Source organism: Paramormyrops kingsleyae, unplaced genomic scaffold (genome assembly GCF_048594095.1).
Source record: "Paramormyrops kingsleyae isolate MSU_618 unplaced genomic scaffold, PKINGS_0.4 ups393, whole genome shotgun sequence".
Taxonomy (NCBI): domain Eukaryota; kingdom Metazoa; phylum Chordata; class Actinopteri; order Osteoglossiformes; family Mormyridae; genus Paramormyrops; species Paramormyrops kingsleyae.
The window spans coordinates 1-19,273 of NW_027326330.1; the positions used below are offsets into that span (position 1 = coordinate 1).

General features: G+C 39.2%; 1 protein-coding gene and 3 long non-coding RNA genes across 5 annotated transcripts; 3 read left to right on the plus strand and 1 right to left on the minus strand.

Annotated features, from left to right (window-relative positions):
• Window positions 1-12: 12 nt before the first annotated feature.
• LOC140587589 (uncharacterized) lies at window positions 13-1,806 on the plus strand. The gene is made up of 5 exons (XM_072708843.1): window positions 13-131; window positions 363-652; window positions 825-1,015; window positions 1,313-1,406; window positions 1,472-1,806. The coding sequence occupies exons 1-5, from the start codon at window positions 42-44 to the stop codon at window positions 1,677-1,679; spliced, it is 873 nt and encodes a 290-aa protein (XP_072564944.1). The 5' UTR covers window positions 13-41; the 3' UTR covers window positions 1,680-1,806.
• Window positions 1,807-1,937: 131 nt separating this feature from the next.
• LOC140587591 (uncharacterized) lies at window positions 1,938-4,923 on the plus strand. The gene is made up of 3 exons (XR_011989228.1): window positions 1,938-2,906; window positions 3,010-3,077; window positions 3,173-4,923. It is a non-coding gene; the product is annotated as an uncharacterized lncRNA (long non-coding RNA).
• Window positions 4,924-12,132: 7,209 nt separating this feature from the next.
• On the minus strand, window positions 12,133-14,586 carry LOC140587592 (uncharacterized). Of its 2 annotated transcripts, XR_011989230.1 has the most exons (3): window positions 14,150-14,586; window positions 13,979-14,046; window positions 12,133-13,883 (listed from the first exon to the last, which is right to left on the minus strand). It is a non-coding gene; the product is annotated as an uncharacterized lncRNA (long non-coding RNA). The 2 variants fall into 2 exon arrangements; XR_011989229.1 differs by having other exon boundaries at window positions 13,979-14,586.
• Window positions 14,587-15,330: 744 nt separating this feature from the next.
• On the plus strand, window positions 15,331-18,385 carry LOC140587590 (uncharacterized). Its single transcript, XR_011989227.1, has 3 exons — window positions 15,331-15,615; window positions 15,838-17,216; window positions 18,120-18,385. It is a non-coding gene; the product is annotated as an uncharacterized lncRNA (long non-coding RNA).
• The last annotated feature ends 888 nt before the right edge of the window (window positions 18,386-19,273 follow it).

The window sequence follows — 19,273 nt, forward strand, 5'->3', positions numbered from 1 at the left end:
TTATTAGTCCATTCGTTTGCTCGGTAAGCGTGACTGCAAGCATGGACAATTATATCCTTTTTAGGGACCACAAACGGGTCACCATGAGAGAGGATGATATGACGCTAGATAAAATTGGAAGAATTTTCCAGGTAATTAATTATTGTCGAACAATTAAGGATCGTGTTCCTGCTAGACACTTCACTTTCCAAGTGACGTGTGGGCATGCTAGCTAGTCATTCTAAAAAGTTCGGTAGATTTAATAGATTTTTACACTTAATTTACAATACTGACTAAGTTCCAAAAGATGTATTATTTAAAATGCTTGATTACTACAGTAAGTGCAAGCCAATCATAATTTTTCATTTTAATGAACAACCTAGGTATCAGCACAAAGCCTTTATTTAACGGAAGAGTCAAACACAGCCATATTCCCGTTGTCCACGGGGATATTCAGCACGTTCAACCTTACACCACGGGCTCATTATGAAGTTCACGGAGACGGTGCTAATGTGGATGCGAGCACCCCACCACAGTTCACAGGCGCAGGCACCACCCAGCGCTTCTCCTTTTCCCGCCCAAGTGCTGCTCTGGGTTCACCCGCTGCTTCAAGTTCATTTGCCGTTTCTTCTGCTGTTCCTCCACGAGCCTCGATGACTCGCTCATTTCAGCGGTATGTTTAACTTTAGTTCATTCATGAATATTAAAGTAAAATCCATAGTTTACTCTTAGATTTTTCTTACCATGCTGTCTCTTTTCATTAATGTACCGTGTGTGTGTGTATATATACATATAATGTGATTTGTGCTCAAGGTATTGACAGTATTTTTTACATCATATTCTAGATCTGTGTTCATTGCTGACTCGGTGAATGGCAAACTAAGACCAAGCAAAATGGTGGTGATCCGATTCTTGGAGAGCGAGGCTACTGTGCTGGGCATACTTAGTAAAGTCCAAGAGGCTCTTGGAAGCTATGACCCATTAGTCCTCACAGATGCACAGGGTAATGAAGTTCTAGATTCTGAGGGAACAAGAGGTACAGTTATATTTTATTTAATTTAAAATTTGTGTGGACTACAATAGAAATACTCATTTATGTTCTTAGCTAGTTCTAATGGAATGTTCCTCACATGTACACAGAACACACTGTACACTGTTAAGATCCTGATATTTTCATAAAATGAATGTCTCAATTGTAAACACTACAGAAATAAGGTTTTGTATCTACTATCCTGTAGACAGAGAAATGGGGAAAATACGTAATTTTAATATTATGTATGTTACATGTATTTCTTATTAGTGAAATCTGCTAATGTTTGTTTCCCCTCCACAGGATCCATCTACTGGAAACAAAATGCCCGCAAAGTTATTGCTGTAGCAGAGACTGAATTTGCAGAATTGCAAAGTGGCAAAAGAAGAAGATCAAGGTAACTACCCTTTATATGGAACAAAGTGCTTCAAATTAGACAATAATTAATTACATCTTTACTAGAAAAGAGGATGACACTGCCGGCCTGAACGATGTCTATGAGAAGATTGAAGAGGTGATTCTTGCTGCCCAAAGTCTTCCGGATGTGACGGTGGCAATTAAAAGACTTTCTGAGATGACCAGCAGAGAACAAGTGGCATGTATCTTAACAGAAGCACAGGCTGAGCAAGTGCGAGCTGCTTTCAGCTGTACTGTGTGCAAAGGTATGTAGATATTTTACTTCATCTTCTGTATAAAATTATCTGGAACAGATTTTTTTCTCATTTGCCAGAGAGATGGAGAATACCGGTTATGTCAAAGTGACAGGTTGGGTCAAAGGTCACAAAGGTCAAATAAATCAAAAAGTGACAGGCGGGGGCTGCAAGCCGGGTGACGTCATGAGGTAGTGGGAGGGGGGGCTTTTTTTTTTGGCTGTGAGCCAGTTGAGCGTTGGGATAGGGGTTTATTTGTATATAGTTTATTTATTTATTATAATTTAATTATGTATTATTATTTAATTATTTATTATAATGTAATTATTATTATTTTAATTTTTAGGAGAGTGCTTATGAGTGTGGTGTTTTGTCTGCATCCACCGGGTGCCGAGCAGGGGGGACTGAGCAGGGGGGTTAAGGTCCCAAACACTGGGTCTGAGTGGGGGTGGGTTACCTGATGGAGTGTGAGCGTACGCTGTACCACCGTGGTAAGGTCCGTGGCTTTGGAGAATCTGTAGAAAAGGGCTCTGAGAGAGCGATGCTGTGTCTGTTGCGGTACCGTGGTAAGGTCCCATGGCTTTGGATAATCCGCAAAGGACTCGGAGAGAGCGATGCCGGAGAGCTGAGAGTTGTGCTGCGCGAGACTGAAAGAAATCCTGTGAGAATGACCAAGTTGGAGCTAAGAATGAGAGGAGGAGCTGGGTCTGACGTCCAGTAAAAAAACGCTTAGCAGTAGTTTGACCGTCTGTGTGTGTGTGTGTATGTGTGTGTGTGTGTGAAAGCCGACACCCCCCTGCAGCAGTAGCAGTTTGGCCTTGTGTTTTTCCTCATGCAACCTATGTACATCCCGATAGGTCAAATCCCGGTCAAACTGTAATTTCGGCCACAGATCAAGTTTGACACTTTGTATTTCAGTAAATTTTGTTAAAAGTTTTGTCTTTTCCCCCCGACTCCCCGCCACACATCAAGTTTGACATTTTGTATTTCAGTAAATTTTGTCTTTTCCCCCCGACTCCCCCCATACCGTCTACGCAGTTAAAACGTACATCGAAATAGACAACAGATAAAACTTGACAGGACGTATATTTCTCCTTAAAGAATCCTAAAAAGTAAGCAACCGGTGAAATTTTTATTACCTTGAGAAGGGTCCCCCTCCTTTGGTAAAGAGACACAAGTACCCCACACCCCGTATCATCAAGGCATTGCCCTACTGGAAAGAGAAAACTACATGGGACCTGCATAGAGTAAGTATATTATTTCTTTTACGCGTGTTTTATGATATTTTACGCGTGTTTTATGATAAACACAATACAATAAAATAACTTAAAATAATTATTTTATTTTTAGAGATTCAGCTATTTTGGGTTTGTTTTTTTTTCTCTACGGGAGACACTGCGGATAGAAAACTCCATATAGTGAGTATATTATTTCTTTTATACATATGATAAACGCTATACATTAAAAATAACTTATTCTAATAATAGGTATTCTCTATTATTTTATGTACAAGAGAGACGGCACGGACCGGTCAAGAGAAAATCTACGCAAGACCTGAATCAGCAGGTATGGATGGAGCAACACCCCCCCTCCTATACCTGAAGCGCTATTAAATGAAATAGACAACATCAACAACGCTAATAATGATGAAAATGATGCGGTTTACTTTGCTCAACACGACTCGCCACCCGCAGCGTCTGGTGAAGCGACGGCCCAAGAGCCCTGTTTGCTACCATCCTTAGAGACATTATTAATAACCTTCCGGTGCTGATAGGGTCGGCACCGACCCATTTTTAAGTTTAACATGCATAAAAGCACCACATATATTTGTGCATACTCTTAAAACAAAAGGCTCCATATTGAACCTTTTAGCTTGGTACATATATGACACTCCTTGGACATTCTCAATTAAAAGAAATGGCACCTTTTTGAAGGCAATGGTTATATTTCCTCTGGTTAGAACCCCTATAGTTCTATATAGCACACCCAAGAACCTTTTTTTTCGAAATATATACTGCATCAAAGTTTTTTGACTTTGTCAGGAATCTCTATTTAAACTAAATAAATTAAAACAAAATCAAGGTAAGGCATCCCCACACATGTAAGGTAAGATAAGACCAGTTCAGTTTATTTATATAATTCTCTAGAGGTTTATTTTATCATTATTTTTTATTGAAAACGAGAGGAATGCTGTCAAAAGAAAGGTCCAGAAAGCCACACCAAAAATATTAAAACCAATCTTTTCATGGATAAGGAAGCCTAACAAGGTAACCAAGAAGTAAGAAACAAATTGGATGATAAATAATTGTTTTGAGGGTATCTTATGGCTGATGTACTGTAAGACACGTGCTGCTTGACACCGACCCGTCTAACATAAGAGACAGGAACAGAAAGCTAACATAGGCCGAAGGTTAAGCGTGTTAAATGAAAGGCAGCGGGATAATTCCCCATAATGCCGCACTATAACAAAATCAAACGCGACGTGAAAACGTTTAATAGACCTCAATAAAAATGTCAGGGACGTCTACGACAAACGCAGATTGTTGCCTAGTGGGGAAACTGCCTTTTGGATACCGAAATGTAAAACTAGCAGCATCGCAAAAAGGGTGTTGTAAGTCTTTAAAAATATTTCATCGAATGAATTTGTTAGTGTAACATGAAAGTGTTTCAAAGATGTACAGATGTTTTAAAATGTAATATGAAAGTTTTTCAAAGTAAGATGTACAGATGTTTTAAAATGTAACATGAAAGTTTTTCAAAGTAAGATGTACAGATGTTTTAAAATGTAACATGAAAGTTTTTCAAAGTAAGATGTACAGATGTTTTAAAAAATGTAACATGAAAGTTTTTCAAAGTAAGATGTACAGATGCTTTAAAAATGTTCGGGTGTTTTATTTTCTAGACGCGTTGTACAAAAACGGTTTGTTATGTGTACGCAGCGCAAGCATGTTTGTACAAAGTTTTATGCATTCATTTTGCGAATCAGTTTTGAAATCTAATATGAACGTGGCTTTTATTTTACAAAAACAAAGTTGCAAAAAATTTGTAGGCTCTTTATCAAAGCAGATTTTGTTAATATAACATGAAGTTTTTTTTTATTATTTTCAAAGTTGCACAAGGGTTTTAAAATGTAACATGTACACGTGTGTTTTATTTTTCAAACTTGTACAAAAACGTGTGTGTACATTTATCAAATGAGTTTTAAAATGCAACATGTACAGGTATTTTATTATTCAAAATAAAAGTTGTACATACATTTTGTTATATGTATGCAGCACGGTCATGTTTTTAAAATGTGCTAATATTTGCGGGATGGTGGGAATAAAGCGTATTTAAAAGGGGTACCTCTCGTGGAATCTACCAATCTTTAGCAGCTTTTGAACCCTGAGCCACACGGGGACTGGGGTTTTTAACCGTGAGACTCGACACCTAGCTACGCATTAGATCCTTACTTCAGCAATGGTCCCCATGTACCCAGTGTAGGGTCAGGTCCATCGCAAGAGAATGTCTCCGCCGTGAAAGAACGATCCACCAGCATTTTGTGTATCAACGAATCTGTAATCATTCTTTCCATTCATTATATGCTGAGTTTTCCAAAATTGTTTTTTAGCTGAAGCATCAAAAGCTGTAACTTCGAGTGCACCTGGTTTAATAGCATTTTATTTATAACAGTAGGAGCTTGTAAACTGCATTTAGCGGTCGCATGAAAACACATTAAAAACTTTAAAGAATAAAGCTTTAGTTATTTTTAATAAAGACGGCTTTCTAGTAAATGGTTTTCCTACAAGGTGACCCCGCGGCCTATACTTAAGACATCCGGGCGCCTGATTTGAGATGTTTACTGAGGACGGTATGTTAAGTTAACAGTGGTGACTGAGCTGCACCGTGTTTGACTCTTAATGAAACTTAGACCTAATTCAACAGAACCAGTCGTCATCCACTTTGCAGTGAGATTTCTGTGCGAAATGTGAACAAAGATTCATTTTCTTACTTTACCACTTATCGGATAACAAGGGAAATGGCAGCGGCAATAACCTACACAGTTATTTGTTCCTTCCATATGTATATATATAGCACCGCAGAACGTTTTGCACTTTTTTGCACTATTTGTTTATTGTTTGTTGTGTGTTCTACATGCATGTTTGCACTGGAGGATCTGCTTTTTATTCTCATTGTACATGAGTATAGTGACAATAAAAAGGCATTTCATTCATTCATAATATGTCGGACACAATGGCTCTGAGCACCAGGGAGTCCGCCGTGAGGCGCACGAGCTGCTAGCTGATGTAATGCTGCGAACGGTCGGGGCTCTGACATTCTTAAGGTGCGGCTATCTATCCCCGAGACACTTTAGCCAGGAGCGTGTATATTTGCGCTTATTAATGCTGCAGTGTCAGGGTTTTGCTGACTCTTATAGGAAGCTGGCTAGCAATAACATTTTTAGCTGGTCTTTTTCATTTAGTACATACACGGTTTAGAAGAAAACCTAATCACCATTAAAAAAAATAAATAAATAAACGTACAAAACTATTGAAATCCCCCAGAAGCATGTGCATATTTTTCTGGTTTGCATGTGTGTGTGTGTGTGTGTGTGTGTGTGTGTGTGTGTGTGTGGTTACCTAAGCACAGTCGGCCTAGTGTTTGATAGGTGATGGAGAAGCGTACGGTCGTGGGGACAATAAACTACATGCGCCTATGCCAACATGTGTTTAAGTATAGCGACAAACATGGACGCTTTCTTTAACGTAAAACAGTTAAAGGCTCATACGGTTTTGTTTACATTTTTATTTTTTTAATTTCAAGTAGCCTCTAATCACCTTACATTAGTTCTGATTTACTGTAGTCACCAATCAGAGTATTTTAAAACAATGGCACTGAAATGTCACCACATGTTAAAGCTAACAAAGTAACATGATTATATCAGCGGAACAAACCAGTCGCCGGTACGTATAGACAGATCATGTGTTGCTCAACAATCGACAGCATTTTGAAATCTATTTGTATTTAGACAAATATATTGGGAATAAAGCGTTGTGTTTTAAAAGGCAGACATTGAGGTCGAATTTAAATTGGTCACAATTGTATTGTTTTCCGCAGCTAGAAGTGTCGGCTGAGGTTGATTTTAATTGGCATGTCAGTTTAGGATTCTTGCAGTAGAAGTTATGTAGTGAATTGCGGTACTCTGAAATTAAGTGATATGTGTATTAGAATCGTGAAGCGTCATCTTCCTTTGTTTTAGGTTCACCCCGGGCATTTTATGAATTGTAATGTAATATCAGACAGTGTGTGATGAATTTCTGAAGGCCTGTTATAGGCCTATATGACAATTTCGTGGAAACGTCTCATGGAAAAATGTAGTTGCAGTTTGTCAGGACTAAAGACTGGCTAATGTGACATGGTGAACAAGTCCTGTGGTTAAAGAATGCCGGCCTGTTGCTTAAAACATTGTGTTGTATGCCGAATGTTTCTTGCCCATAGACTACATGTTGCTATACTGTTCCTTTATAATATTCAACTATTATTTTTTAAATCATTTAATGAAATAGGTAAATACCTCATCATTGATGACTATGGTCCACCTGAGTGACAAGTAACCCGTCCTGGACAGAGGTTTCTTCAAGGCCTGTTGTGGGAACCCCATGGTGTAGGATTAAGAGAAAGAATACAGGGAGTGGTACAAATGAGCAGTTGTCCTGCCCCCTTTTACTCATTTTGGATGCTTAAATTACTAAATTGTGATTTTAATGCTCATCTGTATGATTCTATGGTCTGAGCGAGTCTCCAGTACTACATGAATGGTAAACTTAAAAACTCTACTTCTCTTAGCTTAATGATATTTTCTTTTACTGTGTACGATTGGTAGAAATGAAAATCGTGATTTGTCTCTCAGCTTGTGTGTGTGTGTGTGTGTGTGTCTGTGTGTGTGCGTGCGGTGTGTCAACAATGGCAATTATTCACTAAATTCTAAACAAACCCACATATAAAACCCCCTCCCCACCCACCCCAGACACCTATAAAACACAGCATTCTTGCTCTCACCCCCCACTCATTTTGTGAAAAAGCATGTCTGTTGCCAAGACTACAGCTCGTGTCTTGAGTCGTACATACTATGACCCCAGCCACCCGGGGTCATACGGAGGGGCCTCCAGACTGCAGAGAGCCGTGCAGGAAGATACGGGGGAAAAAAGTGGCTACTGATGACATCAGAGAGTGGCTGTCTATGCAAGACAGTTATACTTTACATAAGCCGGCTAAAAAGAATTTCCCCAGGAGCAGAGTGTTTAATACCGAGAGCCATGTATCAGCGGCAGGCCGGTTTATGCGACATGCAAGGGCTGGCGATGTACAACTACCCCATTATGTCACCCTTAAGCAGGCAACATGTGTACCACCCTGTATAATCTATCTACGCCACCAAATGACCCAGGGTTTTGATGGCGTAAAATAAACACGGTCAAGTACTTGTTAGCAATAACGACACAATGTTTTCATGACTCAACTCATTTTATTTAGAAAGCATATAAAAATGAGCAGCCAATCACATTTTGACAGACGTTTACACACCAGCCATAGGGTGCTCGCATGTGTACAAATTGCAGAAATCATTAAACGCCTCATCTACAGCATACTCACAATCACCGTCTTCAGCGAAGCGTTTCAGCTCGCGCAATTTGGCCCGTACATTAATTTGGCCTTTAAGTTCAGAAACTAACACATCGATTGATGCATGTATTTTTACAGGAGCGGTATGAGGGTGAAACATGGCCACCGCCTTTGTGATAATATGTTTAAGCCGTGGCCTATACAGCTTTTTGAACAGCTTTTCAAAATTGTTAAAGAAATAAAACGGTACAGGTTCATAGCGACACGTGTGCTGAAGCAGGCTAGGGTGTTTCACAGTACAGCCGATACAGGTCGCCTTCAAGTCATCTTCGATTAGCCGATCCAGAATAAAGGCAAGTGACCCTTTGATTATCTTCATGGCAGCTACGGTGATGCCGCCACACCCAGAATCTCCAGATAATGATGGAGCCGCAAAACGATCGCGGAAATCATCCAACATCGATGCAGTAACCCGCGATGTATCCATTAGGGCAGAGTCCGCACGCGGAGGTTGTGACTGGAACAGAACCCCATACGGGCACCATGATGCGGCCTGCCGCGGAGTGTATTGAGGAAGCTCTGGTGGCGTTGTATCCATTCGCTGTCCAAAAGTATAGAGGGTCATGGATGGGGATCGCTGGGGGTTAAGTTGAGGAGAAGACTTGTTGTGCTGTATCGACCCAAAAGTAAATTCAGACATGTCCTCCAGGAAAAGGGCTGGTGTCTGGGGAGGTTGGGGAGGGGGTTTTATATGTGGGTTTGCCGTAAGGAGATACTTTAACCCGTCGTTGTACATCGCCAGCCCTTGCATGTCGCATAAACCGGCCTGCCGCTGATACATGGCTCTCGGTATTAAACACTCTGCTCCTGGGGAAATTCTTTTTAGCCGGCTTATGTAAAGTATAACTGTCTTGCATAGACAGCCACTCTCTGATGTCATCAGTAGCCACTTTTTTCCCCCGTATCTTCCTGCACGGCTCTCTGCAGTCTGGAGGCCCCTCCGTATGACCCCGGGTGGCTGGGGTCATAGTATGTACGACTCAAGACACGAGCTGTAGTCTTGGCAACAGACATGCTTTTTCACAAAATGAGTGGGGGGTGAGAGCAAGAATGCTGTGTTTTATAGGTGTCTGGGGTGGGTGGGGAGGGGGTTTTATATGTGGGTTTGTTTAGAATTTAGTGAATAATTGCCATTGTTGACACACCGCACGCACACACACAGACACACACACACACACACACACAAGCTGAGAGACAAATCACGATTTTCATTTCTACCAATCGTACACAGTAAAAGAAAATATCATTAAGCTAAGAGAAGTAGAGTTTTTAAGTTTACCATTCATGTAGTACTGGAGACTCGCTCAGACCATAGAATCATACAGATGAGCATTAAAATCACAATTTAGTAATTTAAGCATCCAAAATGAGTAAAAGGGGGCAGGACAACTGCTCATTTGTACCACTCCCTGTATTCTTTCTCTTAATCCTACACCATGGGGTTCCCACAACAGGCCTTGAAGAAACCTCTGTCCAGGACGGGTTACTTGTCACTCAGGTGGACCATAGTCATCAATGATGAGGTATTTACCTATTTCATTAAATGATTTAAAAAATAATAGTTGAATATTATAAAGGAACAGTATAGCAACATGTAGTCTATGGGCAAGAAACATTCGGCATACAACACAATGTTTTAAGCAACAGGCCGGCATTCTTTAACCACAGGACTTGTTCACCATGTCACATTAGCCAGTCTTTAGTCCTGACAAACTGCAACTACATTTTTCCATGAGACGTTTCCACGAAATTGTCATATAGGCCTATAACAGGCCTTCAGAAATTCATCACACACTGTCTGATATTACATTACAATTCATAAAATGCCCGGGGTGAACCTAAAACAAAGGAAGATGACGCTTCACGATTCTAATACACATATCACTTAATTTCAGAGTACCGCAATTCACTACATAACTTCTACTGCAAGAATCCTAAACTGACATGCCAATTAAAATCAACCTCAGCCGACACTTCTAGCTGCGGAAAACAATACAATTGTGACCAATTTAAATTCGACCTCAATGTCTGCCTTTTAAAACACAACGCTTTATTCCCAATATATTTGTCTAAATACAAATAGATTTCAAAATGCTGTCGATTGTTGAGCAACACATGATCTGTCTATACGTACCGGCGACTGGTTTGTTCCGCTGATATAATCATGTTACTTTGTTAGCTTTAACATGTGGTGACATTTCAGTGCCATTGTTTTAAAATACTCTGATTGGTGACTACAGTAAATCAGAACTAATGTAAGGTGATTAGAGGCTACTTGAAATTAAAAAAATAAAAATGTAAACAAAACCGTATGAGCCTTTAACTGTTTTACGTTAAAGAAAGCGTCCATGTTTGTCGCTATACTTAAACACATGTTGGCATAGGCGCATGTAGTTTATTGTCCCCACGACCGTACGCTTCTCCATCACCTATCAAACACTAGGCCGACTGTGCTTAGGTAACCACACACACACACACACACACACACACACACACACAACATGCAAACCAGAAAAATATGCACATGCTTCTGGGGGATTTCAATAGTTTTGTACGTTTATTTATTTATTTTTTTTAATGGTGATTAGGTTTTCTTCTAAACCGTGTATGTACTAAATGAAAAAGACCAGCTAAAAATGTTATTGCTAGCCAGCTTCCTATAAGAGTCAGCAAAACCCTGACACTGCAGCATTAATAAGCGCAAATATACACGCTCCTGGCTAAAGTGTCTTGGGGATAGATAGCCGCACCTTAAGAATGTCAGAGCCCCGACCGTTCGCAGCATTACATCAGCTAGCAGCTCGTGCGCCTCACGGCGGACTCCCTGGTGCTCAGAGCCATTGTGTCCGACATATTATGAATGAATGAAATGCCTTTTTATTGTCACTATACTCATGTACAATGAGAATAAAAAGCAGATCCTCCAGTGCAAACATGCATGTAGAACACACAACAAACAATAAACAAATAGTGCAAAAAAGTGCAAAACGTTCTGCGGTGCTATATATATACATATGGAAGGAACAAATAACTGTGTAGGTTATTGCCGCTGCCATTTCCCTTGTTATCCGATAAGTGGTAAAGTAAGAAAATGAATCTTTGTTCACATTTCGCACAGAAATCTCACTGCAAAGTGGATGACGACTGGTTCTGTTGAATTAGGTCTAAGTTTCATTAAGAGTCAAACACGGTGCAGCTCAGTCACCACTGTTAACTTAACATACCGTCCTCAGTAAACATCTCAAATCAGGCGCCCGGATGTCTTAAGTATAGGCCGCGGGGTCACCTTGTAGGAAAACCATTTACTAGAAAGCCGTCTTTATTAAAAATAACTAAAGCTTTATTCTTTAAAGTTTTTAATGTGTTTTCATGCGACCGCTAAATGCAGTTTACAAGCTCCTACTGTTATAAATAAAATGCTATTAAACCAGGTGCACTCGAAGTTACAGCTTTTGATGCTTCAGCTAAAAAACAATTTTGGAAAACTCAGCATATAATGAATGGAAAGAATGATTACAGATTCGTTGATACACAAAATGCTGGTGGATCGTTCTTTCACGGCGGAGACATTCTCTTGCGATGGACCTGACCCTACACTGGGTACATGGGGACCATTGCTGAAGTAAGGATCTAATGCGTAGCTAGGTGTCGAGTCTCACGGTTAAAAACCCCAGTCCCCGTGTGGCTCAGGGTTCAAAAGCTGCTAAAGATTGGTAGATTCCACGAGAGGTACCCCTTTTAAATACGCTTTATTCCCACCATCCCGCAAATATTAGCACATTTTAAAAACATGACCGTGCTGCATACATATAACAAAATGTATGTACAACTTTTATTTTGAATAATAAAATACCTGTACATGTTGCATTTTAAAACTCATTTGATAAATGTACACACACGTTTTTGTACAAGTTTGAAAAATAAAACACACGTGTACATGTTACATTTTAAAACCCTTGTGCAACTTTGAAAATAATAAAAAAAAACTTCATGTTATATTAACAAAATCTGCTTTGATAAAGAGCCTACAAATTTTTTGCAACTTTGTTTTTGTAAAATAAAAGCCACGTTCATATTAGATTTCAAAACTGATTCGCAAAATGAATGCATAAAACTTTGTACAAACATGCTTGCGCTGCGTACACATAACAAACCGTTTTTGTACAACGCGTCTAGAAAATAAAACACCCGAACATTTTTAAAGCATCTGTACATCTTACTTTGAAAAACTTTCATGTTACATTTTTTAAAACATCTGTACATCTTACTTTGAAAAACTTTCATGTTACATTTTAAAACATCTGTACATCTTACTTTGAAAAACTTTCATGTTACATTTTAAAACATCTGTACATCTTACTTTGAAAAACTTTCATATTACATTTTAAAACATCTGTACATCTTTGAAACACTTTCATGTTACACTAACAAATTCATTCGATGAAATATTTTTAAAGACTTACAACACCCTTTTTGCGATGCTGCTAGTTTTACATTTCGGTATCCAAAAGGCAGTTTCCCCACTAGGCAACAATCTGCGTTTGTCGTAGACGTCCCTGACATTTTTATTGAGGTCTATTAAACGTTTTCACGTCGCGTTTGATTTTGTTATAGTGCGGCATTATGGGGAATTATCCCGCTGCCTTTCATTTAACACGCTTAACCTTCGGCCTATGTTAGCTTTCTGTTCCTGTCTCTTATGTTAGACGGGTCGGTGTCAAGCAGCACGTGTCTTACAGTACATCAGCCATAAGATACCCTCAAAACAATTATTTATCATCCAATTTGTTTCTTACTTCTTGGTTACCTTGTTAGGCTTCCTTATCCATGAAAAGATTGGTTTTAATATTTTTGGTGTGGCTTTCTGGACCTTTCTTTTGACAGCATTCCTCTCGTTTTCAATAAAAAATAATGATAAAATAAACCTCTAGAGAATTATATAAATAAACTGAACTGGTCTTATCTTACCTTACATGTGTGGGGATGCCTTACCTTGATTTTGTTTTAATTTATTTAGTTTAAATAGAGATTCCTGACAAAGTCAAAAAACTTTGATGCAGTATATATTTCGAAAAAAAAGGTTCTTGGGTGTGCTATATAGAACTATAGGGGTTCTAACCAGAGGAAATATAACCATTGCCTTCAAAAAGGTGCCATTTCTTTTAATTGAGAATGTCCAAGGAGTGTCATATATGTACCAAGCTAAAAGGTTCAATATGGAGCCTTTTGTTTTAAGAGTATGCACAAATATATGTGGTGCTTTTATGCATGTTAAACTTAAAAATGGGTCGGTGCCGACCCTATCAGCACCGGAAGGTTATTAATAATGTCTCTAAGGATGGTAGCAAACAGGGCTCTTGGGCCGTCGCTTCACCAGACGCTGCGGGTGGCGAGTCGTGTTGAGCAAAGTAAACCGCATCATTTTCATCATTATTAGCGTTGTTGATGTTGTCTATTTCATTTAATAGCGCTTCAGGTATAAGAGGGGGGGTGTTGCTCCATCCATACCTGCTGATTCAGGTCTTGCGTAGATTTTCTCTTGACCGGTCCGTGCCGTCTCTCTTGTACATAAAATAATAGAGAATACCTATTATTAGAATAAGTTATTTTTAATGTATAGCGTTTATCATATGTATAAAAGAAATAATATACTCACTATATGGAGTTTTCTATCCGCAGTGTCTCCCGTAGAGAAAAAAAAACAAACCCAAAATAGCTGAATCTCTAAAAATAAAATAATTATTTTAAGTTATTTTATTGTATTGTGTTTATCATAAAACACGCGTAAAATATCATAAAACACGCGTAAAAGAAATAATATACTTACTCTATGCAGGTCCCATGTAGTTTTCTCTTTCCAGTAGGGCAATGCCTTGATGATACGGGGTGTGGGGTACTTGTGTCTCTTTACCAAAGGAGGGGGACCCTTCTCAAGGTAATAAAAATTTCACCGGTTGCTTACTTTTTAGGATTCTTTAAGGAGAAATATACGTCCTGTCAAGTTTTATCTGTTGTCTATTTCGATGTACGTTTTAACTGCGTAGACGGTATGGGGGGAGTCGGGGGGAAAAGACAAAATTTACTGAAATACAAAATGTCAAACTTGATGTGTGGCGGGGAGTCGGGGGGAAAAGACAAAACTTTTAACAAAATTTACTGAAATACAAAGTGTCAAACTTGATCTGTGGCCGAAATTACAGTTTGACCGGGATTTGACCTATCGGGATGTACATAGGTTGCATGAGGAAAAACACAAGGCCAAACTGCTACTGCTGCAGGGGGGTGTTGGCTTTCACACACACACACACATACACACACACACAGACGGTCAAACTACTGCTAAGCGTTTTTTTACTGGACGTCAGACCCAGCTCCTCCTCTCATTCTTAGCTCCAACTTGGTCATTCTCACAGGATTTCTTTCAGTCTCGCGCAGCACAACTCTCAGCTCTCCGGCATCGCTCTCTCCGAGTCCTTTGCGGATTATCCAAAGCCATGGGACCTTACCACGGTACCGCAACAGACACAGCATCGCTCTCTCAGAGCCCTTTTCTACAGATTCTCCAAAGCCACGGACCTTACCACGGTGGTACAGCGTACGCTCACACTCCATCAGGTAACCCACCCCCACTCAGACCCAGTGTTTGGGACCTTAACGCACCAACCCCCCTGCTCAGTCCCCCCTGCTCGGCACCCCGGTGGATGCAGACAAAACAACACACTCATAAGCACTCTACTCAAATTAAAATAATAATAATTACATTATAATAAATAATTAAATAATAATAAATAATTAAATTATAATAAATAAATAAACTATATACAAATAAACCCCTATCCCAACGCTCAACTGGCTCACAGCCAAAAAAAAATAGCCCCCCCTCCCACTACCTCATGACGTCACCCGGCTTGCAGCCCCCGCCTGTCACTTTTTGATTTATTTGACCTTTGTGACCTTTGACCCAACCTGTCACTTTGACATAAGCGGCATTCTATCTCTCTGCTGTATTTTCTTACATAAGCTATAGCGTACTTTTGGTCATTCGAGTGCAACTTCCAAAGCAGGGCTCTTAAAGGAGACATCACCCGCTAATGCTACCGCTTAACCATGCAGCATTACAACTATGACCCGGTAACATATAATAAGAGAGGCAATTTAGTGTTTAAAAGCTTGTGTTCTACTTCAGGAGCCCACCAGAGGTACAATCCGAAGGTCACGGCCTCTGCAATTGAAGATGCTATTGCAGACTTATTACGGCGCACACCACACAGAGAAGGTGGAGATAAACACAAGGTAAACATTTAAATGACATTTCATATTCAGTGCACTTATCATTGCATGTCAACCTATTACTATTACTTTTTCAGTGAATTTTCTATTTGCATACAAATTGTATAATTGTATAAATTTGTAGACTTGTAAAGATAGTTGCCACATAATTATTTAGTTTTAATTAGCAGTAATGAAGTAATCAATGGATTGGGATCAAACATTCCATAAATGCTTTTGTTACAGGGCACAGGTTCTGAAGTAAGGACGCAATATCCGGCCATCGATACTGATGACTCAGAACGTTCACAAGAAGACCATTAAAATGTGTTGCCTTAATATTTATGTTCTATTTTTCTTAATGCCATTTGTTAAATTAGAAACTTAAAGAAAATTTCTAATGTTCTTACAATAAAAATATATATTTCAACGAATTTCAAAAAAAAATTTCAAAGAAGGTCAAAGCTGAAGGATATCCTGTGGCTGTCCTCTGGACATCCTAATGGAACATTAATAAATAGAGAAATACTTAAGACAAATTATATCTATTTAAATGCTATTCCAGCAAGCTGTCATAATGAATTGTTTTTGAAGGATTTCATTACTTTTCATGAAAGAATGAATGAAAGTTACATTATATAGAACTATAGACACCCAAAGTGCTTTATAGATGCAATAGGGAGCCACTTCAGCCACCTCCACTGTGTAGCACCCACCTGGATGATGTGACATCAGCCGTTCTGCCCCATTACGCTCACCACACAGTAGCTAAGGTGGTGAAGGAGCAGGAGAGAATTTACCAGTTAGATAAAGGGGATGATTAGGAGGCCAGATTTGATAAGCCACCTTAGGTAAGATTTGATAAGGCAACAGTGGGCAATTTTAGCCAGAACATCAGGGTACCAACCCTACTGTTTGGAAAGATGCCCAGGGATCTTTTATAACCTGGGACAGTCAGGACCTCGGTTTTATGTCTATCTGAAGGACGGCAACACTTTACGGTACAGTGTCCCCATCACTGCACTGAGACATTGGGATCCACACAGACCACAGTATGGGGTAACCTGTTGGCCACAGCAGCACGTCAGTAACATGGTCATCCTAAGAATGTACCCAATAAAGGACATTGAGCTGGCCCTCCAAAGGACATCCTCAGGCTGCCCCTTGTTTATGTCCCTAGTATTACTGGTAAAATGTCAAATATTAATTATTTAGAAAAAGGGATTTACGTGGGCTTAATGCCCATAATATGTTCACACAATATGTCCTTAAAATGTTCCCGGAAAGTCCATAATATGTTCTCGGAATGTCCATAACTGGTCCTGAAAATGTCCTTAAAAGGTCCATAACTGGTCCTCTAGACGTCCTTAGGACGTCCTTAAAAGTCATCCTAAGGACGTAAAAAAAACTTTCCATCAGGACGTCCTTTGAGGACAAGATCCGGACCAAAAGAGGACGTCCTATGGACGACCTAAGGACGACTTGCTGTTTGCTGGGACTACGCCGATTTTCAGACAGGCACGTCTGCGGGCAGCCCAGTGTTATTGTTGCTGTGGAACACGTGACCCATGCTGCCTTGCGCAGGACCACAGCCAGAAGTTTTGGAAGAGTCCTGGGATAAAACGGTAAGGCTTAAATTCTGATCTTTCAATGACCTGTTTATTTAAGTAGTTTGCTATGAAATGTTCCTTTAAAAGAAACCGCGAATTACGCTATTGGGAACTGGGGTAATGATAATGAGCCTTCAACCAACTGTAGCTTACAGGTAACATTAAGGATCATTGATTCTAATAGAGTTCGTTTTGTGCGCTTATTGGTGGGCTCACAGACGTTTTTTAATCGTTAAAAATCATTTTAATTGTTAACATTTTAATTATTACCATATCAGCCCGATGTTATCAGTTATGTTTTTTTTCTTGTGTCGGAGAGTTTCACTCTGTGAGTGTGTGGGGCGGAGCAGGCAGCTCTCAAATACTGCAGCGTGTGTGAGAGTTGCATTACTCTGCCCTGATCACAGACAGCGCCGTCCTCGGAGACACAGAGCTGCTAAGAACAATGCATGGCGGAGAAAAGTGTTTGTTCGAAAGCGTGGTTACCATTTACTTGAGCTGATGCTGACAATGGTCCTTCTGTGCAACTTTTTTTCATTTGAGACCGGAGATTCAAACAATTTGTCAGACGTCTAGATAAAAAGTGCATGACTTTGCGCAGTTAGTTTCCTCATTAAACATGTCTATCCTTTATACGGGCTTATACGTAGACAACGTCACAATCACTAGGGGCTTATGTTGTCCTTGCATACAAGGCTGTGCAATACGACAGTTATTTTATTTTATTTTCCGGGATCACTAGATTCTGATTGTGAATTTGGCTTTAAGCTATGTTTGTTTTTTGTGTTTTTTTTTTTCTTCAAAATGTATTAGAGTGTAATTGTTTTAATGTGCATGGAATACTGGAATTGTAGAATTAATTGAAGATGAAGGTACTATAATAAAAATTCTAACCTTGCATTTATTCTTCTGTTTTAGTAATTGCTGTCTGATGGCTGAACAAAAATCTAATCCTGTATGGCAGCATTTCACAAAGCCAACACCAGGAAAAGCCAGGTGCAATATCTGCAGCAGACTGGTGAGCTTGGGAGCTGAAGAATGAGTTTGCTGCTAAAGAGATTCTAATGCTGCTATCTTTATTGTTTATAAGTTTAAGTTGTTTATAAGTTGTATTGTGTTTTTGTTATTTAAGTTTATATTTAAATTTACACAAGTCAGTATTCAATAAATGCTAAGTTGAGAAATTTTGTGTTTCGTTTGTTATTATTAATGTGATATTTTATCATGCAAATAGAGGGGAAAACGTCCAATTGTCGGCCAAAAAATATCGGCAGCATATATCGGCCATCGGCTGACCCTGACTCCTAAATATCGGCATCGGCTATTGAAAAACCCATATCGGTCGACCTCTACTCTGATGAGTAGGAGCAGCAGGCCTCTGAGCCCTTAAACTTTTTTTACTTAAATTTTTTATACTTATAACATTTTTATACTTATAACATTTTTAAACTTATAACATTTTTATACTTATATCATTTTTATACTTATATACTTTATATACTTAAACTTTATATACTTATACTTTGTGTACTGATTCTATATACTTATTAATAAATAATATATTTATATCACTATTATTTTTAAAAGAGTTGCTGATTTTGTAATACTGCTGCAGCATTCTCCACATGCTAATCACTGCCCCACATCGAATTGGCACTTTGATCTGCCACATATCACTTCAGTACCCCCTGTTGAATGTTGCATCGTATGTTGTTAGATATCTCGTAGTAGTAAGTAGTTCATTATTAGGCTGCACAATATTGGAAAAGATGTATTTCTGCAATGAGTATTGCAGTATTTATTTACATTTAAAATGCTTAAAACAAACCAATTTCTCACAAACACATCTATTCATGAGTGATTTAAACGGCAAAGATGAAAATGATTAGGATTAGCTCTTATGATTAGCTCTTGCCAAAATAGGGCTTGTAAACTTTTGTGGTAGTCAGAATTAACCCAAACAACTATGACTCTATAATCCTCTATAATCACTCTCACTCTGTCACACTTGAATCAAACTCCAGACCTCGCATGTAATGTGTGGGGGAGGATTAGGTGGACTAATGAAATCG